Genomic DNA, 21061 nt, shown 5'->3' with positions numbered 1-21061 from the left:
TAATGATTGAAGAAGAAAATAACTGAATGTAGGACTGGCATTGACTGAGGCATTGAATTCTGACATGGCAAAGTTGTTCCCAACCCAGTCAACCTTGCAAAGTTTAACTCTCAAACACCTGTGATGTCTAAAATTTGGACAGCTGTTTTCATACTAATCAAGATACAGCCTGATTATAGGTGTACTTCTAGAAACATACCTTGCTGACAATGTGCCAGACTCTTGAATCACAATCCCTGCATAAGTACTGTTCCACTGACTGGGCAGACCCAACAGGGGTGGCAGTTATGGTGTTCAGATTGGAGGAAATAGCCCTGGACATCCTCAATATTGACACTAACTCTTATGAAGTCTCATGGCATCAGGTCAAACATGGGCAAGGAAACTTTCTCCTGATTACCACCAACTATTCTCTCTCAGCTGATGAAGTGCTTCTCCATATCACACTACATGTGGAAGAAGCAAAGACACAGCATGTACTCTGGATTGAGTACTTCAGTGTTCACCACCAAGAGATGCTTGGTAGCACCATCACTGATCAAACAAGTGGAGTCCTAAAGGACATATTTGCCATTCTGGGTCTGCAGCAGGTAGTGACTGAATCAATGTAAAAAGGTAAGTGAAAGTAAGTGTTTTTTAAATTATGTCAGCTAACTGCACTTGAATCCACTTATTAAATTTAACTATTTCTGAGTACCTTTGATTTTTTTTTGAAACATTTGGAAATTGAAGAAAGACCTCCTGACAGCATAAGCTTTGTGGTATTTAGACAAGTTCTTAGTTTGCATTGCCTGTGGCCTCTTGTGGGAGGGACACCTTGGGAAGTCCTCAACATTACTGGGAACTGTGTAGCTGTCGAGGCTAAGTGAGCTTGTAGGGCTAGTGTGGGATGACAGCAACGCAGATGCAGTGCACTACAACCCATTGCTTCGTATGAAAAATTCAGGAGAATCTGTCAATCTCTGAAAAGAAACATCTGTAATAATACAATGACTTTAAAATCTCTTCTACTGAGTATTAATATACTGTTTTTCTTAGTTTGAATTACTGACTCCTTTTTTTCCAGTAGCATAGAGAGATAGATGTTGAGACATCTCTCCCATAACATCTGAAAGGGCTCAGGCTGTATAAGTATGAGGGATAAGTGCAGAGGAAAAACTGACTGGTCCAATGAGTATGGTACCTTACACAGACAGTCCACACCCATTCAGAGACATTAATGGGAATTCCCTAACTTTGGTTTTACAGACAATTTGAACAAACTTATTTTGGAGCAGTTTGAGAAAGGTTATTGGCTAATATTACACTGTGATTAAGAATTACTGTTAATTATCACTATCACCCAATCCCAAAAAAAGGTGAGAAAAAACTGGGCTAATTTAGGGAAACTTCCTGAGATTTCTCTTTGACCACTGAAGGTGATTGAGCACCTGGACACATCCCATAGATCTCAGGACAACTTACAGTTCTGTAAGTGTGTGGCAAATCCAATCACCAAGAGGCAGCAATTTCCTATATGCCATTAGTTCTATGCTTACGTAGTTTAATAGCCTGTCTACTTGGACCTATTCTAACTCTGACATCTTAAAGACCTCAAATCTCCTTGAAGATTTTCCAATATACAGTCCCTGCTCCATGCATCTTGGTAACTGAGGGCCTTTAAACTAGGAATTAATCAAATGAATTCATTGGTTCCTTTGGCAGGGCCTGTACGTCGTCACCATGTGAGGCCACCCAATATTCTGGGCAGTTTAGCTTCTAGGCTAGTTGAGCTATAATCTTGATAAGAGGGGTATGGGGAAAGAGGATCATATCTGGCTGATGTCTTTTAAATACATTGAGGGTGAGGCATGTGGTTGGAGAATGCCCTGTGAGATTGGAGATTGTTTATTATTTAGTTGGCCCTTTGCCTCATAGACTTTAAATAACTAAAATAATGCAGGTTTGAGCATCCACCTTTGCATGACATGCACAGACTCAGAGGTCCCCAATCCATCCTTAACTAAAAGATGCCTGTCAGATTATGAATTTCTTTCCTCCCACCCCCACCATATCAAAGTCCAGCTGTGATCCATGAGTCACTGTAACACAAATCTGTGTCAGTCACACCTTTTGGGCCATTCTCCCACTATCTTCCATCTGATCAATGATAAAGATTATCAGGCCCAGCCAATCCCTGGAGAAAGCCCATTAGTGAATAATTACCCATACCGAGTTACCATCATTTATGATGCTCTTTCTACAGAAATGGAATCTGTTCTTCACTTGCTGCCAAGCCCACACAATTCTCCCCAATATATATGCGACCTGAATCTGCTCTGAGGAATCTTTTAGTCCTTAGGCATCCTAATTCAAGATCCTGTTCCCCAGCATCAGTTGATTGTTGGGACCAGGTTTCATTTGTTGCCAGTCTATGCTCCCAAGAATTATTTTCCTTAAACCTAAAATATAGTCTCTGGTTTAGTCTAATGTTTTAATACAGATCTAATTTTACATTCTTTTAACTACAGGGACAAGCAAACACTCTTTTCCCCAAGGATGGCTTTAAAGTGCTAAAACATTTTGTTACCCCTACCTGGTGAAATTGCTCTACTAATTTTACTGAAGTCATACATTTTACACAAGTTGTGTTTCAGCAGATGATAGTCCATGCAACAATATTTTGTTCCCTATTCCTCTGGCATACCTAATGCAGGGATGTGGTAGCAATGAAGGGTCATTGCTGAAACCAGGTCCAGTGTGGTACAGACCAACTTTATGAATCTGCAATTAATATGCATCTAGCTCTTGCATTCTGAGTATAACACCATTCAAAGTATAATTTACATTCTTCTCAATGCTTTGATCTTGCAGCTCATGATGTGCTCAGAAGTGTGCTATTGGACTTTTGTGTGGTGAGATGCTATGTAACATTGCTCATTTATGAATGTGAAAAAGCTATTAAGGTGCTGCCGCCTGAAGTGCTGCTATCACCTGTTCTACCCTCGCCAATATTTTCACTGCATGGTTCATTATTCTCTTTTTCTCCTCCAAATGTTCAAGTTCTCAGACATTGTGCTGCAGATTGAGTGAGAGAAAAGCACTCTGTTGCTGTAAAAACCAATGTTTTCATCTGATTGATTGGGCTGGGCAGCAGTCAGTATATGATTCAAGCAATGAGCTTAGTGAGTGCAATGAGTTCACAAACTGAATGGATGCCTTGGGTGACTAATGTCAGAACTGCCTCAGGAATGAATTCGAGCAACACCAGCTGTAGTATAACCTGTCCTACAGCATAATCAGCTTATTCTATATTCAACAGAAAGCCTTCTGCTGTCAGCAAAAGATGTGCTCTACAATCATACCAAGACTTCAAAACACAAAATGCTGGAAACACTGAAAATACATTCAGCAATAGCCAAGCAAAAAGGGCAAGTTCATGTTTCAAAACTTTTTTTTCGTAAAATGTTTTTTTTTTCTTCTGTGGAAACTGACTTACCTGTTGTACAGTCACCATTTTTGGACAAAGTCCCATCTACCCTGTTGAGTGTATGTTAAAGATCCCAATGGCACTATTTTAAAATTCTCCCAAGTTTTCTGCCCAATAGTTATCCCTCAATCAACAGCACTAAACGCTATGAGATCATTAGCTCAATTGTCACTTATGGAAACTCACAGTACACACGTTATCTGCCAAATTTCCCACCTAACAATTGCAGCTCTACTTCAAAAGTTGCTTTTGAACTCAGGTCAAGAAAAGTGTTTTGTAAACAAAAGTTTTTCTTCATTTTTTTCAGTTTGTGTCCCACTTCTGTAGACTTTGCTAGATTTCTTTAAGCTTTGTGTTCATTCATGGAGGAAAGGATAAGCTATTGATCTATGCAAAAGTTCAATTTATTGCTATACTCATGTGGAAGGCTTTTGATACAGATGTGAGATTATCCCACCACCAAGACAAACCATTCCATTATACCCAAGCACCACCACATAACAGAACTGTCTCTCACACACACTTCTGATTAGAATAAACAGGACTCTTGGTATTTAAACACATTTCCCAGACTGGGACAGCATTTAGTTCAATCTTTAACTATATCTTTAATTGTAAAGTGATTCCTGAGTTGTGCTGAGTAACCCTGATTTTAGGCAGAATAAAAATAATGATTGTGGAAGAAATACAAAAGCCAGTTGAGATTTCAGCTTTTTGTTATTATCTGGTGAGTCCCTTTGCAAAGTGTATATGTGTGTGTTTGTGAATCCACCTGTTTGTCTCTGTATTTGAGCTCAGAAGGTGACATGCTTGTGGTGTCCTCCATAGTGTACTTAGCAACACACTCCTTGTATTTTAAACAGCCATTTCAAGGCCAGTATTGCAGTTGCCACTATAGAACTATGCCCAGCACAAGGCTGTACTATCACAGGAATTTAAAAAGCAGTACATTTTTAAAGAACCAGTGGATTTAATTTCAAAGGGATCAGCACATTCCCCCACCCCCCTCCAAAAAAAAATTAAACCATGTTATTAAAGGGTGGGACTAGATGAAGAATGACTGCTATGTTACTTTCTGCTTCTGCTTTCCACTAGATGGTCAATATTGTATCAAAGTGTTTGAATTTATGAAGCCATTTGCACTGAACCAGATTAAATGTGTTAATTTTTTTTGCATGTGTTGAGGCATTTTAAAAATCTGCTCAAGCAAAATGTTGTTCTAGATCATCTACACTCAATGGAAAGCAACTGTATAGCAGATGAGTCAACTTCCTCAAAAAGCTTGACAGCAAATGGAAACAAGAACCTGAGGGGATCACTTGGTAAGACACCTTTATGTTCAGGAATGGAATAGTCATGCAGTCAGTTTGCAAGTGAGGGGAGCTATAATTTTATCTATCTTTTGTTGATGTAAGGATAAACAGTCACTACAACATATATCAATGCTAACCCGACAATCTGTCTCTACAAGTATCAGTCTCTTGCTGAACAAGGCTCCCACTTTTTTAAGTAGAAATCAATTCAAGATTGCCCAGTGATCAGTCACATCTGCCTGTTGCCAAAATAATAACATCTAAAGAATTATGGGGAGATGAGTTAAAAATGACAAACCCAGATAGAGGCTTTTCCACAATTAACATTTGTTCAAATGAGAAACTGCCAGTTTAATAGATCCACTACAGTTGTTCATGGTTTTACTGTTGTATACACACAGTCATGTATAGCAAGAGCCCCACTATCGTAATAAAAACAGGCAACCACACAAACTCGCTGCTGCATCTAATCAAATTTATTCAAAATTGGACATTGACAAAATATAAAGGCCCCAGTACTGGATAGCATCCATTAATCCATCAAAATGAAATGGAAGAATTAGGAACACAAATTCTAAAATACACAAAAAGCCTTTAATTTAGAGTAACTTTTATAAAGAAATATACCCCAAGTACAACTAGTTAAGGTTAATTCAGAAATGGGTGCTGACAGCTGGTGTCCACAAAATGTTCAGCAAGTGAGTGTGGAGAGAAAATACAAACATTTAATGTTATCATTTCAAATTGAATGCATTTTGAAAAGTTCCCAAACCATAAGATGTCTGCTCACCAGAACCCTTAGTGCCATGAACCAGAAGCTGGGCAAGCTCTCAAGGCCATTGAACCCACTGTCTCTGTGATGTTACATGTAGTCTAATTACTGGCAGATTACAAAGCACGGAGTTAGGATCCTCTCACAGTGTGCCTAAGAAAATGTACTGTCTCCAACCTGTCCAATTGGATTGGAAACCTACTGAATGAGGAATAAGAACAGATTGACATTGGACACAGGTTTTGATAGTCTGTTCATCTCCATGAGCAAAGACAGTGAGAAGCCCCAAATCTGCAATGGGGGTGAGTTTGAGATTCACCCATAATCATGGGTCGCTCTGTTTTCCAGCAGCCAATTTGTACCAGGCAGTGAAAACCTAAGAATAAATCAGAAACATCAGGTTTACAGTGAATGGATTCAGTATGTGAGTGAGAATTAGATTTATGTTGCAGGAATGTATAATTCAAAGTCATTAGAGACCAAATTGTTCCCCTGTTAAATTACATTGTGTACCTTATTGCATTATTTCTGAAATGTTTTATGGAGTATAATCTGAGTGAATGGCAGTTTAAAATAAAACACTGATTATGAAGCTCTGGTACATTTTAGCTCAAATCACAGACAGCTGTTTATTTCTGCATCACCACTGCTGAAACAATGTAGGGGAGGAGAACCCTGCATCTCTCTCCAAAGACAGTCTGTCAACCAGATCACTGTTCATTCAGATATGGTGATACTAACACAGTGCATCATGGACATGAACCAAAACATCTGTGGACCAAACCAAAGAGCAAACCTGTTACAAGCAGTTCATCATTCCTCATTTAAGCACAGACTGTCAGATTCCAAGAGGTAGAGACTAAATTGCAGCAGCTGATATGGTTCTGAGGCAAAAAGTTTCTGGATTCCATCCTTGGGATGTGGCTGATCTCCTCCAGGTCAGTGGTCAGAGATACAATGAATCTCTGCCCCTCTGAATTATGAAAAATTAGAATGAGATTTTTGCCTATTATCCATTGATCCCTGGGTTAGAGAGAGGGTCAAATCAGTCATGGTCTTTGTTCTTCATCTCCTCCTGTGATTCCTGGATTAGGAGGAAAGAGGGTCCTACAATTCCTACTGCTGATTACTATTCCATGACCCATCATCACATGGCTTCAATGACATCTAAAGGAATTTGCAAAGATATAAGCTGAAACATTTAAACATAAAGTCTCTGATGAACTATGTTCCACAATTAGTGCCTGAACAAAAAGGAGGCAGCCAGTCAGTTTAATAAAACTAAAGATGTGCCTCTACATTAACTGCAGTATACTCACAGCTCTGCAGAGTGAACAGCTGAGACCCCCCCCAATACCAATGTCAATTCTTTAGAGAAGGTGGAAATCAGTCACAGTTCCTGCTCCTGATTGGAGAGGGCTGGGAGGATGTGGGAGAAGGGGAAGGGATGGAAGGAGGGCATAATATCAGACAGACTTTTTTGCTCCAGATGTTGCTCAAGTCCTGGGTAGGAGAAAGAGAAACCAGACAGGTTTCCTGATCATTCCTCTATGATCCCTAGATTAGGCTTTTGGGAAGTGGAGGGGAATATCAGTTGTAGTTCCCGGAAAAACTGGCATGGGTGGAAGATGGACAAACTGTTGATCTTTAGTATGTGGCTCAGTCATGAAGAAAGGCCAGTGAGTGATAAACCAGAGCATTTAATAATGAGGATCAGCATCTTCCAGGGAGGGGTGACTGGCATTGTAATGTGCTGTATGTAACTTTGGTACCTACGTCCAACATCAGGATCCTGTTGTCCTGAGCTGCAAACGCCTGTGACACCTGCATCTGTATGAATCGTCTACGCCACAACTGCCACGTCTTCACCTCCAGCCTCTGCTCATACTGTGTGGGGAGGAGAGAAGCTTCCATAAGTGTGAAAAGCTGTAAACAGAGCATGGTTCCAGTAGCACCTGACTGTTCCTTACTAAAGGCTGCCAGATTATGAGCAGATTGAAGAGCAGTCAGTTCCCCATTACCATCATGCAGACAGGGGGCACGTCTCCTGCTTATGTCAACACAAGGACGAGGATCAGCTGCAGGATGGACCCCATTATCCCAGCCTGCCCACAAAGGCACCAAATAGATTAAGAAGCTGCTTCTATGCAGAGATTCTTAGGAGAGGCTGCCTTACCCTCAGAGGTCCTCCCTAGGTCAGTGTTTGTATGCAGTTCACTGAGTTATTAAGACTGTGAGCAGGGATTTGGGGGAAAGGTCTACATCCAACATATTACTGACTGTAGCAGCTGAACAATTAACAGAGACTACAGGTTTCTCATTCCCCAGAGAGGAGGATGATAAATGATCCTGGACCAGCCTCAACTTGACTAATGTTGATCTCGATAGGCACTGAATAGCCCAGGTGATGTCTCTGGATGAAACAATTAGTAGCCAAGGAGCTCTGAGTGGAGTGGCAGAATACTCCCATTCAGTCAAGCTAGTACTTAGCACTCCAAATACTTTCAGATTTTAGATTAGAGTCCAGACTAGGTAACCAGGTTGAGGATTGTAAAATCAAGAAATAATAATTTAAAAAATAAATCTCATTAATAGACCTGCTAAATATCATTGCAAGTTAGAACAGGACAGCTGTATGTTATTTAGCCCCATGATAAGGCCTCTTTATAAATCATTTAAATAGAAAAGTGACATTAAAATCTTTATGTAAATGTAAATCTAACTAAAATACTCACAGTTTAAGCTGGTTAAATGAAAAGTTATTTTTAAAAAGGAACTGGTTTGCTCACCAGCCCCATGGTCACTAGCTTGCTCATAGTGAAGCTCTTCCACTGTTCCCAGATCTCCTGCAGTTTCTCAACTCTTTTCTTCTCCAGAAATTGCTGTAGGCGTGATTGGTTCCGCCAGTTTACCAAAAATCGTTTGCTGTGGAAAAATAGAACCAGATTGTAAACTCATTCTTAGTTCATCAACCCAATGAACTCCTCCTATTACATGTAAGAACATTCTTGTGTGTTATAAAATGAGACAACCAAAGTAGTATTTCAGTAACAATGCAGGACTAATCACCATAATTGATTCCTGTTGTGTTCCTTTGCACGAGATTCCTCAGCATCCCACTGATCTGTCTGCTTCCGTGCCAGCATAAAAAGAATCCATCGTGACACAAATTTCTGGGACACATATCTGCCACGATACCTAATTGCTTGTAACTGTGAAAGAAGAATAAATACAAGCAGTGGCTTAGGTAAAGATCATGAAGTAACAACCTGTCCTTTGTGGGCTGAAAACAGCCAAGCAAAGTGCTGGACCATTTCATCTCCAATGTTAAGTTACTCAAAACTCTGGCATGCTCCCTTTGTCTTCCACTCCTGTATTTACATTGAATAGGCAGCACCATTAGAAATTAGTGCACTGTCTGATTACATTTCAATGCTACTTTATTTGTCTGATTTTTACTCCCTGTGGCTCAGAAGCACTGAGATCACCCAACCTATACCAATGTCCATGCTGGAATCTGCTGGCTCTGATGGCTCAGTAGCACCTTGGGTTTTGCCTTTACCCATGGAAACAGCAACTAAGCATACTTTACTTTCTTTGATGTTCAAAATGAAAAGTAATAGAAAAGCAACATCTTTTGAAATTCTGTAAGTTAGAACAGAGCTCTCCATACCTACCTCCCTGTGCCAGGATCTCAGTGCTTTGTGCAGGATTTCTTCAGCCTGTCTTTGTACAAATAAAGCCATTTTACGTTGCAAGTGCAACTGATTTCTCCAGATCACAAACGCCGAGTTTAGCTGCAACAATGAAACTTGAGCTGATACAGTCAATGCCCAATGCTTCTGCAAATGTACATTTCCAACCCAAGCGAGAAGGCACCTAGGTTTTGATGAGAAAGCAAACCAATTTAACTCAGCTAGTTATCCACTGTGCAGAACAACAGACCAGTAATCTCTTTGGTAAGTCCCCAACATGTGCTGTGTCACCAGAGGTAAAAACAGTAACAGCTAGGCCCCAATGGTTCTTATCACAGTGGTGCTGCATCTCTTTAACAATGAATAATAAATGTTATTCATAAAAAAACTTACACAAAAAGAAAAAACAGTTCATGGCTCTTTACATACATAGTGTCATTCAGTCTATATGTGCCATTGATTCTGTACATCAGCAGTGTTAGCACATCGTTGTGTACATAGCACCATTGCCACTTGCGACCTCCTGGGGTGATACAAACTTTAGTTGTCTGAGCAGCTTCCACACAGGACCCAGCCCCTCGACGTCCAGTGGCCGGAGGACCCTTGACTGCTATGTTTCAGTGAAGTTTTTCAGTTTACACGGTAAGATGTAAAATGTTCCATCTTATGATACAGGTTGCACTGTAAAGTATTGCTGACAACTGAGGTTCTTTGGTTTAAATTTAAACATGGCAGCTTCAAATCAATTCAAAACAAATAGACTATTTTAATGGAATATATATCTATAAAAGTCTAGAAATATTATCAAGGCCATATTACACATGTTTTATTCTCATGATCTGTGATGTTATGAGGGGGGTGTTACATTTTTGTTTGTTATCTGGCAGCAATTAGTCAAAAAGCAGCAAAGGATGGGAAGGTAGGATTCAAAACAATAGTGAGGTCTGCTTTCAGTCACTGCAAATAGTGTGAGAGCACAGGGACGACTGTGGACTTGTCATACCTGCGGAGTAAAGTTAGATGGTAGAACCTGACAGCCTGTTTTTGCTTCCGATATAATGTCGCCATCTGATGGAAAGCAGCCTGCTTCACTCGGTGCTGTAATGCAGAAATCACTTTCTTCTGCCTCACACCCTCATCCTTTTGTTCTATAAAAGCAAGGAATTGAGGTGCATTGGAATTAAGTTGCATTCATTTATCAGCGCTGGTAAAAAAAAATGACATTACAATAATGTGCAGTCTGTTCCACACTCCCAGAAAATGTACCTGGATGTGTTTGATGTAAAAGTATAGGAATTACAATGACACACATGGATGATGTTTAGTGATGGCGCAAAAGTACAAAATTTGGATGACTGCTGTATTTTGAAATAATTATTGACCTCACAATTAAAAAATACTATTCAAAAACAATAAAACCAATCAGCAACTCTAATACATGTACATACACACTTCACAGTGCAAAACCCTGCTGCCTGTCAATTTAAATTTTGCTTGTCACAATAAAGGGACAATATTTTAGGGGCCAAAGTACATTAGTGATGGAGACTGGGCAATATCTGAGATTTTGTTCACATTATGAGTTTTACATTATCATCTTAATGAGTAATTTACTGAGAGAAATAATGTCAACTGAAACATTATTGCATGTGGTTGACTGAGATAGGGTGAAGAGAAAGAAAGAAACACACATACGTAGATATACAAGTGTGAGAACGAATAGATGATGGTGAACATTGAAACAATAAACCATTAAAGAAACTAAGAGCCAGGAGTGTCGTTAATAGGAATATGTTCTGGAATTTCAAATATCACCCTAACACAATTCCAGTGAATTTCTCTGTCAGCTTCTTCCTGTGGGGATAGAGTCACCATCTCAATTTTGTTAAAAATTTATTACATTTTGAAGCAGTTTTCCATTATTGAAAGACAGGCAACAAATGCAGCTTGCGATCTTCAGAAGGATTTCTCACCTTTCACCAGCTTGGCCCAGGCATGCAATAGCAGCCTCAGTTGCCTCTCTTCAATGTTACCAGCAAACTGATGGGACAGCTGGGATAATCTGACAGCGTCCTTCCAACTGCTGAACAACTGTAAATGAAACCACATAGAAAGACTAAAACATGGTGCAGTCACAGGAGAACACAGTAGTAGTAGGACTATTGAAAGCAAATTTAACTGTTTGCAATGAGGCCACAGCTTGTGAACCTCAGGGGCTCCCTGCTGGAGCATTGGCTGGTTGGCAGGAAGCAAAGAGTGGAAATAAAAGGATCTAGTTCTGGTTGGCTACCGGTTACTAGTGGTGTGCCGCAGGGGTCGGTGTTGGGGCCACTCCTTTCTGCCTTGTACATTAATGATTTGGATGATGGAATAAATGGTTTAGTGGCTAAGTTTGCAGATGACACCAAGATAGGTGGAGGAGTAGGGAGTATTGAGGAGACAGGAAGGTTGCAGAGAGACCTAGACAGTTTAGGAGAATGGGCAAGGAAATGGCAAATGAGATTCAATGTTGAGAAATGTGCAGTTGTACACTTTGGAAGCAGAAATAAGCGGGCAGATTATTATCTAGAAGGAGAGAAAATTCAAAGTACGGAAGTACAAAGGGACTTGGGGGTACTCGTGCAGGATACCTTAAAGGTTAACCACCAGGTCGGATCGGTGGTAAAGAAAGTGAATGCTATGTTGGCATTCATTTCGAGAGGTATAGTGTATAAAAGTAAGGAATTGTTGATGAGGCTCTACGGGGCACTAGTGAGGCCTCATTTGGAATACTGTGCACAGTTTTGGGCTCCACATCTTAGGAAGGATGTGCAGACGTTGGAGAGGGTTCAGAGGAGATTTACGAGGATGATTACAGGAATGAAAGGGCTTACGTATGATGAGCGTTTGTCGGCTCTTGGACTGTACTCACTGGAGTACAGAAGAATGAGAGGGGACCTCATAGCGACATTTAAAATGTTGATAGGAAAGGACAGAGTAGATATGGCTAGGCTGTTTCCCTTGGTGGGTGAGTCCAGGACCAGAGGGCACAATCTTAGAATTAGAGGGAACAGTTTCAAAACAGAGATGAGGAGAAATTTCTTTAGCCAGAGGGTGGTGAATTTGTGGAACTCCTTGCCACGTACAGCAGTGGAGGCCAGATCAGTGGGGGCGTTCAAGGAGGAGATAGATAGATATCTAAATAGTCAGGGTATCAAGGGATATGGGGATAAGGCCGGAAATTGGGATTAGAATAGGTTTTTTTCTCTCTCTCCCCCCCCCCCCCCCCATTGCTCATTTCTTTTTTTCCCTTTTCCTTGGATCAGACTCGATGGGCCAAATGGCCTGCTTCTGCTCCCTTGTCTTGTGATCTTGTGATAATCTTACATGTGTCATAATAAATGTGACCAATCCCAAGCTTTGTCAGGAAGCCACGGAATACACCACAGCAAAACATGACCTTGTTCTCATCCAAAATCATCCTCGATTGGGAGGGAAATGTCAGCCACCCGAGAGCCAAATACTGCTGGAAAATAACTACGTGGATATGGGGAAAGAGATTTGCTTGGCACGGCCCCAAGGTTAACACCGTGCTGGCGTCCAATTCTTAAAACGGCACATGGAAAATGTACTGTATGCACAGTGAGGCACTAGAGGCCCTGCTGTTTGAGAATCAGAACTAGCAAGGGCCAATACGGAAGGGTAAAAATTATAAAGTCTGCAGCCTGGGGGTTGCTGCACTGGCTTGGTATACAAGTGTGAGAATGAATAAATGATGGTGTGCATGACAACAAAAGTTCAAATTCAATAAATCATTAAATTCTAATGGCTAATTAAATGACTAAGAGCCAGGACTGTTGTTGATAGGAATATATTCTGGAATTTCAAATATCACTAACACAATTTCAGTGCATTTCCCTATCAGCTTCTTCTTGTGGAGATAGAGTCACCATCTCAATTTCATTAACAGTTTATTAAATTTCTAAGCAGCTTTCCATTGTAGAAAGGCAGGCACCAAATGCAACTTGCGATCTCAAGAAGATCAAAGACCTTGTTAATGCACATTGACCCATCAAAAATTGACAAGCTCAGGCTCTGAAAATGCCAGTTGAGATATGGAAGTGGCCTATGAGGCAGTTCCAGCGAGTTCACACAGATCACAAACAAATGAGACGGGAAATCTTCCTCATCCTAGCAGATAGCCACTCCAAGTGGCAAGATGTTTTGCTAGTGAAACCTGCACCACTACCAACACACAGCTGATGAACCAAGCTAGACATAACTTACCAGAAGAGCTAGTCTCCAACAATAGCCCACAATTTTATTTGAGTCAGTTCCAGAAATTCAGAACCACAAACAATAAAACACAGCTTCATCATGTCTTGCCATCCTACGTTGAACAGTGAAGTACAGAGGCTAGTTCACACAGCCTAGGAGGCTGTGAAGAAGCAACTGGTGGATCAATGAAGCAGAGGTCCATACAGCACTGAATAGCTGCCTTCCTGGAGGTTGACAGAACAACACCCTACTTCACATCCAGGTAGGCCTTGACTGCTGATGAACTACAGGCTCAGGACACAGCTGAGCCCAATTCAGTCAAACTTAGAGAGGAAAATGGACAGAAGGAAGTGAGGCCAAAGAAGACAGGTGATGTTGAATTAGAGGAGAGAGAAAGAGATGACTTCAAATAGATAGCAGAATATGTGTAGAGATTTGGAGACACAAGAGACTGCAGATGCTGGAATCTGGAGCAACAAACAATCTGCTGGAGGAACTCAGCAGGTTGAACAGCATCCGTGGAAGGAAAGGAATTGGTTATGTTCCAGGTCAAAACCCTGCATCATGATGTATAGAGATTTCCTGGCTAAACACATCTCAGATTGGACCTGGACAAGGTCATCAAAGTTTATAGAATTAGGTGAAAGTGGATGGTGAGTTCAGGAAGATGCACAAAGATAATCCTCTACTTGCACAAAATACTGACCATCCACTGCAAAGTGACAAGATGAGCCACAAATCGCTTGACCACATCCAAAGCTGACATAATCACTGAGCCTGAGGAAGCACCAGGAAGGTGCCAAGGGCCTAAAAAGAGGGAAAATGGTCAACATTCTGTGTCCAGGACGCACAGGACTTAGACCGTGATTAAACTAGCATACATGCCATTGAATATTTTTCTCGTTAAAAAAAAGCAGTGTGGGGCTTTGTGGGGATACTATTGGTTTGATGTCAGTGATGTTACAGTCAACATTGTGTTATATCTACTGCTGGCAGATGTTTTATATGTTGCATAGAATACCTGAATAAACAGCTTTGTTCTGTATAAGCACCTGAGGCTTTGTAACTCTGTGGAACCACTCAATGCAGCTACAGACATTATACTTTTCCCAACATTACTTGAAGAATTAAAACTTGAATCCTCCTTGGTTCTTTTCTTGGCAGTGAGGTAGTGCTGCCATCTCGTGGCCAGTTACCAGTATTGCTTTCTAATGCCTGTTGTCAAGTGCTGCCCTCTTGTAGCCTCTGTGTAATGCCTAACCAGCAGTTCGGTCGTGATTCACCAGTAAACATTGCTGGTGATGCTGACTTTAATTTGTTTTAATCAGTCAGCTTAAAAGATGTATGTTCTGCAGACAGAAGGGTGGAAAGAGATTGGAAAGGAGGGGAGGATGCTCTAGTGCTACACCAGTTGTCCATGCACTGCAGTGGAGAAAAATTCAGAATTATGTCTTCAAATGTTTGCTGAAACTTGAGGAGGATGTATTGGGTTTGGATGAAATCTAGTGTTGATTCACTTAGATGATCGTTGGGAAGAAAAGAAACACCCAAAAGTTTTTTAAATAATGATGACCATTGATAACGTAGGATAACATTGGAAGGGTTTTTCCAAGGGGGGCAAAAATCAATAAAAATTGGTTAAACTAAAGCAGAAAAAATAGTTTTCACACAAAAGGTACAGGGGAAGTTAAGTGGCTCGGGAGACCACGGATGTAAAATTATTTCATCTGCTTGAAGGGAATATCATTATTTAAACAGAAATAGGAGGATTAGGAAGAAGCTGGGAATAGGGATTAGAGACAAGGTTGTGATGGACAAATCTAATTTCACCTACTATTTGAGTGAGGACCGTCTCTCGATGTCTCACAGCTTGGTGTAGTAGTGTCCTCTGCCTCCAGCATTGGATGACTCTCTGTGCCATTCTAAGTTTCCTGTGATTCTCTGAGAAGCACTGCAGCTCCAAGTGACACCTCCATCGACTAAAAGCCCCTAACAGGACCTGTTGGTTCCGTACGGTTTGAAATGTCCACAGCTTCTGCCACATCTTCTCTTTCTGAAGTGTGGCAGAGTACCAAGCCCGCATATACCTGTGCCAAGAAAACAATGAATCAGCAACATTTCACAAGGGTGCTAAGAATTACAGAATAGAAATGGATATTTCAGCCCCAAATTAAATGCTACCCAATTCCATATAGCTATCTTTGTATCCTTTAAATACATCAATATCCAATTAACAAATGATCTTGCACCCATTGCCATCTGTGAGAGTTTCAAATTTTTATTACCCTCTGAACAAAGAAATATTTCATAACTTCACTCATGACAGGCCTGACTCCAATTAGTAGATTGTGTGTCTTTGTCTCAAACTCTCCACCAACAGAAATAGTTTCTTTCTATCTAATCATCAGTTTTTACTTCATATTTCAAAATCTTCAATTAAATCACCCCTTGGTCTTTTAAATTCCAGGATATGTAAAACTTGTTTTTGCTATGTACAATTATTGTCATTAAGCAGAACCAAGTTACAACACAGTAGAAAGGTGGAATGTTGGAATTTTCTGCATGAACTCAGTCCACAAAGATCATTTAACAAAATGCATCTGGAAAGCGTAACTTTAATCTGAAACAAATAAGTCTTTCCCCATCTTGGGTCTCTCTGATGCTCCATGCACATTGCCACAAATTCATCACTTTACAGCCTGCTCCTCTGCCCCTTCCCCATTATTGTACAGGACCACTGCGTGCATCCAACAGCCTTGCTGTAGATGCTGCACTGTAGCGATCTACTGGTGTTTCCCTAGTGATCTACTGTTGTTTCGGATGCAGAAAGCTACAGTAAATGGCCAACAATAAGCTGCTGCTAATGCGCAGTGCAGTGATATTTCAGCACTGCGTCAGTCCAGATAGCTTTAGCTTTTACAGGGACTGAAAGAGTTCCCACAGTATGTGAGGCGCTGTCAACCCAGCTCCCATTATACCATACATTGGGCAAGTGGTGGACCTCAGTATTCTTATTGGGGTCATTTAACAAACAGCCTTCATCTATGTCTCGTGCCTAAATAGCACCAGGATAACTAACTGAACTGAACCCAAAGAATCACTAACTCTACACAAGCAACACTGACTCAGAGCACTAATTGTGCCAGACCTGCTCTGCACCAGCCTGTCTGCCATTATCTTCACATTTCTCTGTGTCTCTGCTTTCTGCTTCCAGGTGCGAAGAATTGAAAACTTCACTCTCAGTGTGTAAACAGAAAGGAAACGAGCCTGGAGATCTTGGACTTGCTTTCTCTCTAGAAGAGGCAGCAAAATTTACAGAAATCACGAGAACTGGCAATTATTTTTACTGAAAAGATTACAAGTATCACTTGTTAGTACAATGAACATGCAAAGAACACCAAGAATTTGGTCCAGAAATTAAGGAAGGACTATACTGATGTTGTACATCTCACCAAAGGCCACTTCCGTTGTGGGCCCACTGCCTGGATTTACTGGCTGTTTAAACAACATTTCCAACATATTTATGGTTCAGTAATATCCAGGTGACCACTCTACTTTCATATTACTGATAGCAATTGATATATTCAGGCAACACTGCAGGTGCTAACCAATCTACCTGGGTGATAGTGTAACTGGTCTCCCTATCTAACATCAGACATGAGAAGATTTCCTTACTTTGCTGGTGATTTTAAAGGATCATCTGCCTGATATAAACAGCTGCCCCGTCTCAGCAACTTTCTGTGCTGACACTCACTCTCTGTATATTGGTGCCAATGGGACATTGCCTTTTGAGTTTTCTGACGCAACATCTTTCTGCATCTTCTGTCAGCTTCCTGCTTTTGTAATAAACGTATTTTCCAAAGAGTCAGCACAACTCGACACTGCCGGCCAAAAGAAAACCCAGCAACCAATTCCCGATGTCTCTGGTGGGTCTGCCTCCACTTGTTCCAACTCAGAAATACTCTGCAGGAAGAAAGTTACACACGGATTTTATTGCATCCTCAGCATAATCCACACTGAACCTGTTTCTGTACCTGGAAGGGAAATACAACAACAACAAAAACATAATTAAGCAGCAGGCAGGTGGTGAAATAACAATACCAATACAGACGTACCGTGTCAGCAGGGTGCGTCTGTGAAACTGATCCACCTGGCACACCTGCCGCAACCGTGCAGCCCAGAGCATCAGATGCTCTTCAACCACACGCTTCTCCAATTTGCACTGCAGCCATTTTCCTGCTCTCTCTAGGTCAGGTCTGTTTGCTGGTCTTGCTTCATACTGCACAATGCTCTACAAATGAATGGCACAAATAATAGGTTTGAACTTCATCACATTTGAGTTTACATTTTACCTTAAAGGCCCTCTGGCAGGATGTAAAACTGAAAAATCAAAGATAGAGCAAGGTTAGGAAGGATAATATCTCCAAACTGGTGAAAGTAAGAACCTAAGCGGACTTTGCTCCAAAGAGTAGGTATTATTTAAAACTGTATCAGTCTAATTAAAGCAATCACACAAGAAAAAGAAATGGAAGTAACAGAATCATAGCATCCATGCTATTGATTTCTCATAACTCTATGTACCTTCATTAATCTCTTTTCTCCCAAAGGAAACAGTCTATCCAAGTGTGTGTGTTACCTGACACTACTGCTGACTGAACTGCATGTGTTACTTTTGTGCCCACCTGGTCAGTCTATTGATATTTTCCCAGAGCCTACAACTTTCTTCCTCGCTATCAATCCCACAGACAATTTGGATAAATCACTGACCGCTGCAAAGCCCTATTGCAAACAGACATTGCAGAAAAACACCAAGGGGATTGGTCTGAGAGGAAAATTCTTTAGGGAAAGCCAAAGGGGATGAGTGCAGAAGCTGAGTCCCTTAAATACCAAGCTGAAGCAACTGCCCTACCAACTGGTGTCATGAATTTGTGAGTGAGTGTAACGATAGGCAGCCCAATATCATGAAAGGATCCTGTAACCAACATAGGGTCTGTATTTAAATCTTCAATTTATTTTTTGATGCTCCAGGCCCAGCAACCATGCCTGCAGAGCATCTAACATGAAAAAAAGCAAGAATGTCTAAGGCAGGAAGGGCAAGGCAGACGTAATGCACACTCAGGTGTCTCTTGCACCTTTAATCTCTGAACCACTGGAAAAGAAAAACTGTTGATGAAAATACCAACATCTTCAAACATATAGAGAGTGGTAAGTTTTATATATGCGATCCTTGGAGTATTGCCCTGTCAACCAATTGGGGGTCTCATGTATGTATTCTCCATCTACCTGTTCAGGTGAGCTGCAGTCAGACTCCTCTCTACACAGTGCACTTGTGCCGTCCTGCAGGGGCAGGTGTTTGCCAAATCCTTGCAGGCATGGTTCGAAGAATTCTTTAGGACAGGGCTTGTGAGCATCCTGCACTTGGTTCCTTGTTGGGATCCTGAAAAACTCACCGCACACAAAATCATCAATTTAGTGCAAAAATATGTTCAGAAACTCCTGATAACCATCTCAATCTTTGTCTAAACTCCTAAACCCAGCCATGATTATGTGCCTGAACTCATCTGTTTTTTCTCCATCCAGATTAAGGTACTCCAAAGTAATCTCACACCTGACACCCACCACTACACCCTCGTCTCCAACACCCAATCATACCTAGCCAGCTGATGTTTGTGAAGCTCCTCTCTCCAGTCCTGGAATTGTGGCTGAAGTGTCTGTTCAGAGCAAACATTGGCTGGTGAATGTAGTGCTTGATAAGTTACACGGACGTCGTCCAGTTGAACAGAGGTTTCATATTTTGTGTTTTTGTTGCAGTCATTATCTTTCCCATTAGCCTGACAACAAAGAGCTAAACAGAGAAATATAGAAAGCAGACCAGGGTGACTTAAATAATGAAAGTATTGAATTTACAATTGTGTGAGGTCACTTCTTTTCTAGTGAGGGAGAGGGAGGAATGGTAAAGGAGGGAAGAGCTGATACAGGGAACAACAGGTAAAGGAAGGGGAACCTCCCTCTGAATTTCACTGCAAGGAGTGTAGTTTCTTCCCCAGTGCAGTGAGCCATCTATCAGAAGGCCTCGTGTACAGAACTAATTCATTAATAATGACCTCTTCAAAAATAAGGGCTCTGATGAACCACTGCAGTACCTGGCAAAAATTAGTAGAGGGTACCTGTAAGCTAGACACGTTGGAAAGGCAGTCAGACTCATCAATTTATATTTAATTTCCAATTATCCATCAGATTCACTGCAGTTCCAACAACAGAGCACAGATCCTGGAATGGATGCAGCTAGAAAGGTTTGCTGGGACAATAATGTTGATTAAGACCAACTATGATTATAACACATAGGTTTGGCAGAAAGGCATCCATTCTGAATACACTCAAGATCCAGCTGAATTATATAGGACTTACACCACAGCAACAGGTAATTCAGCCCAAGTGATTTTTTTGGTGTTTCACTCTTCACTAAACTCCATTTCTTTCTCCCTCATTTACTCAACAAACACCCTTAAATTCATCCATGCCTTGTCTCACAATTGAACCCTATGTTGTTAAGTTCTACATCACAATCACATCAGATATAGTAGTTTCCCCTGAATTCCTTAATTACTAGTAACCAACTTATATCAATGACCCCCTACTTTTGCATTCTCCTACAAGTGGACCATCATTTTAATCCACTTTATCAAACCATTACATAGTCTAAAATGATAGTTATCAAGTCACCTGTAGAGAAGAGTCTGAACCTTTTTAACCTTTCCTCTATATTTAATAGGATGGGGACCAGGAGTAGTCACATTACTGTAAACATGGTCTAAACAAGGTCAAACAAGTTTACAAATTTTCTGTGCTTATTATTTCTATTCAGGAAATTATTTCTAGTACTGGATTTGCACTTTAATAGTCCTGTTAACCTGCGTATCCACGTCCATTGACATTTTCGGTCATCTAGGCTCCTCTTAATTATTTTCCAAATAATGCACAGCCTCATTCTTTCTACTAATCTCACAATAATCTACTGCAAAGTTAGTTTGGCATACACACAAATTTACTTGTAGTCTTTTTCAGGACTGACTATATCCCACTCTCTTAACAAATCTGGTGTCCTGTAGACATAAGGCAATTATATTTCAGGTTAGTAGTGACAAGTTGGCCTTCTTTGAAATCATTACTCTCCAAGACAGAAATGCAAGGACAAAAGGCGAGGAGAAGGCTACATTGTCTAGATTCTTCAAAAAGTAGCAAGCTTGTTCGCCTGTTCCTGTTCCTCAAAGCTTTCTTCTTCCATCGATCAGTTTGCGAGATTACAATCGTATCAGTATACCTTCAACAATTTAAAACAACAAACCTAGCGAAAAAAATAATTTGTACAGTTTGTTCAAGGAAACGAGGAATTTCAGAGATTTGAGCACATAATCCAGACCATTGTACAATACCTAGAGTGTGCTGTGCTGTCGGAGAGGGTTATTCACTCACTATGGTGACCAGGTACACGGCACTACTTATAAAGTAAGAAAGAGACTTGCCAATACATGCCACTCAACCAACATCACTAAAT

The 21061-nt window shown here is 40.8% G+C and overlaps 1 protein-coding gene across 1 annotated transcript in view; it reads right to left on the bottom strand.

Annotated features, from left to right (window-relative positions):
- Positions 1-8319: 8319 nt before the first annotated feature.
- Positions 8320-21061, bottom strand: part of LOC127583222 (uncharacterized) — a 35428-nt gene continuing 22686 nt past the window's right edge. Inside the window, exons 7-17 of the mRNA XM_052038992.1 lie at positions 19159-19351; positions 18790-18943; positions 17622-17797; positions 17261-17469; positions 16655-16799; positions 15341-15593; positions 11223-11340; positions 10253-10397; positions 9232-9433; positions 8624-8766; positions 8320-8479 (exon numbers count right to left, since the gene is read on the bottom strand). Coding sequence (XP_051894952.1) covers positions 8320-8479; positions 8624-8766; positions 9232-9433; positions 10253-10397; positions 11223-11340; positions 15341-15593; positions 16655-16799; positions 17261-17469; positions 17622-17797; positions 18790-18943; positions 19159-19351 — 1898 coding nt within the window. The remainder of the gene's footprint in view (positions 8480-8623; positions 8767-9231; positions 9434-10252; positions 10398-11222; positions 11341-15340; positions 15594-16654; positions 16800-17260; positions 17470-17621; positions 17798-18789; positions 18944-19158; positions 19352-21061) is intronic.

The sequence above is a fragment of the Pristis pectinata genome, chromosome 26 (genome assembly GCF_009764475.1).
Source record: "Pristis pectinata isolate sPriPec2 chromosome 26, sPriPec2.1.pri, whole genome shotgun sequence".
Lineage (NCBI taxonomy): Eukaryota > Metazoa > Chordata > Chondrichthyes > Rhinopristiformes > Pristidae > Pristis > Pristis pectinata.
Note: the sequence above shows the minus strand (reverse complement) of the source record. Positions and strands in the feature narration are given on the sequence as shown.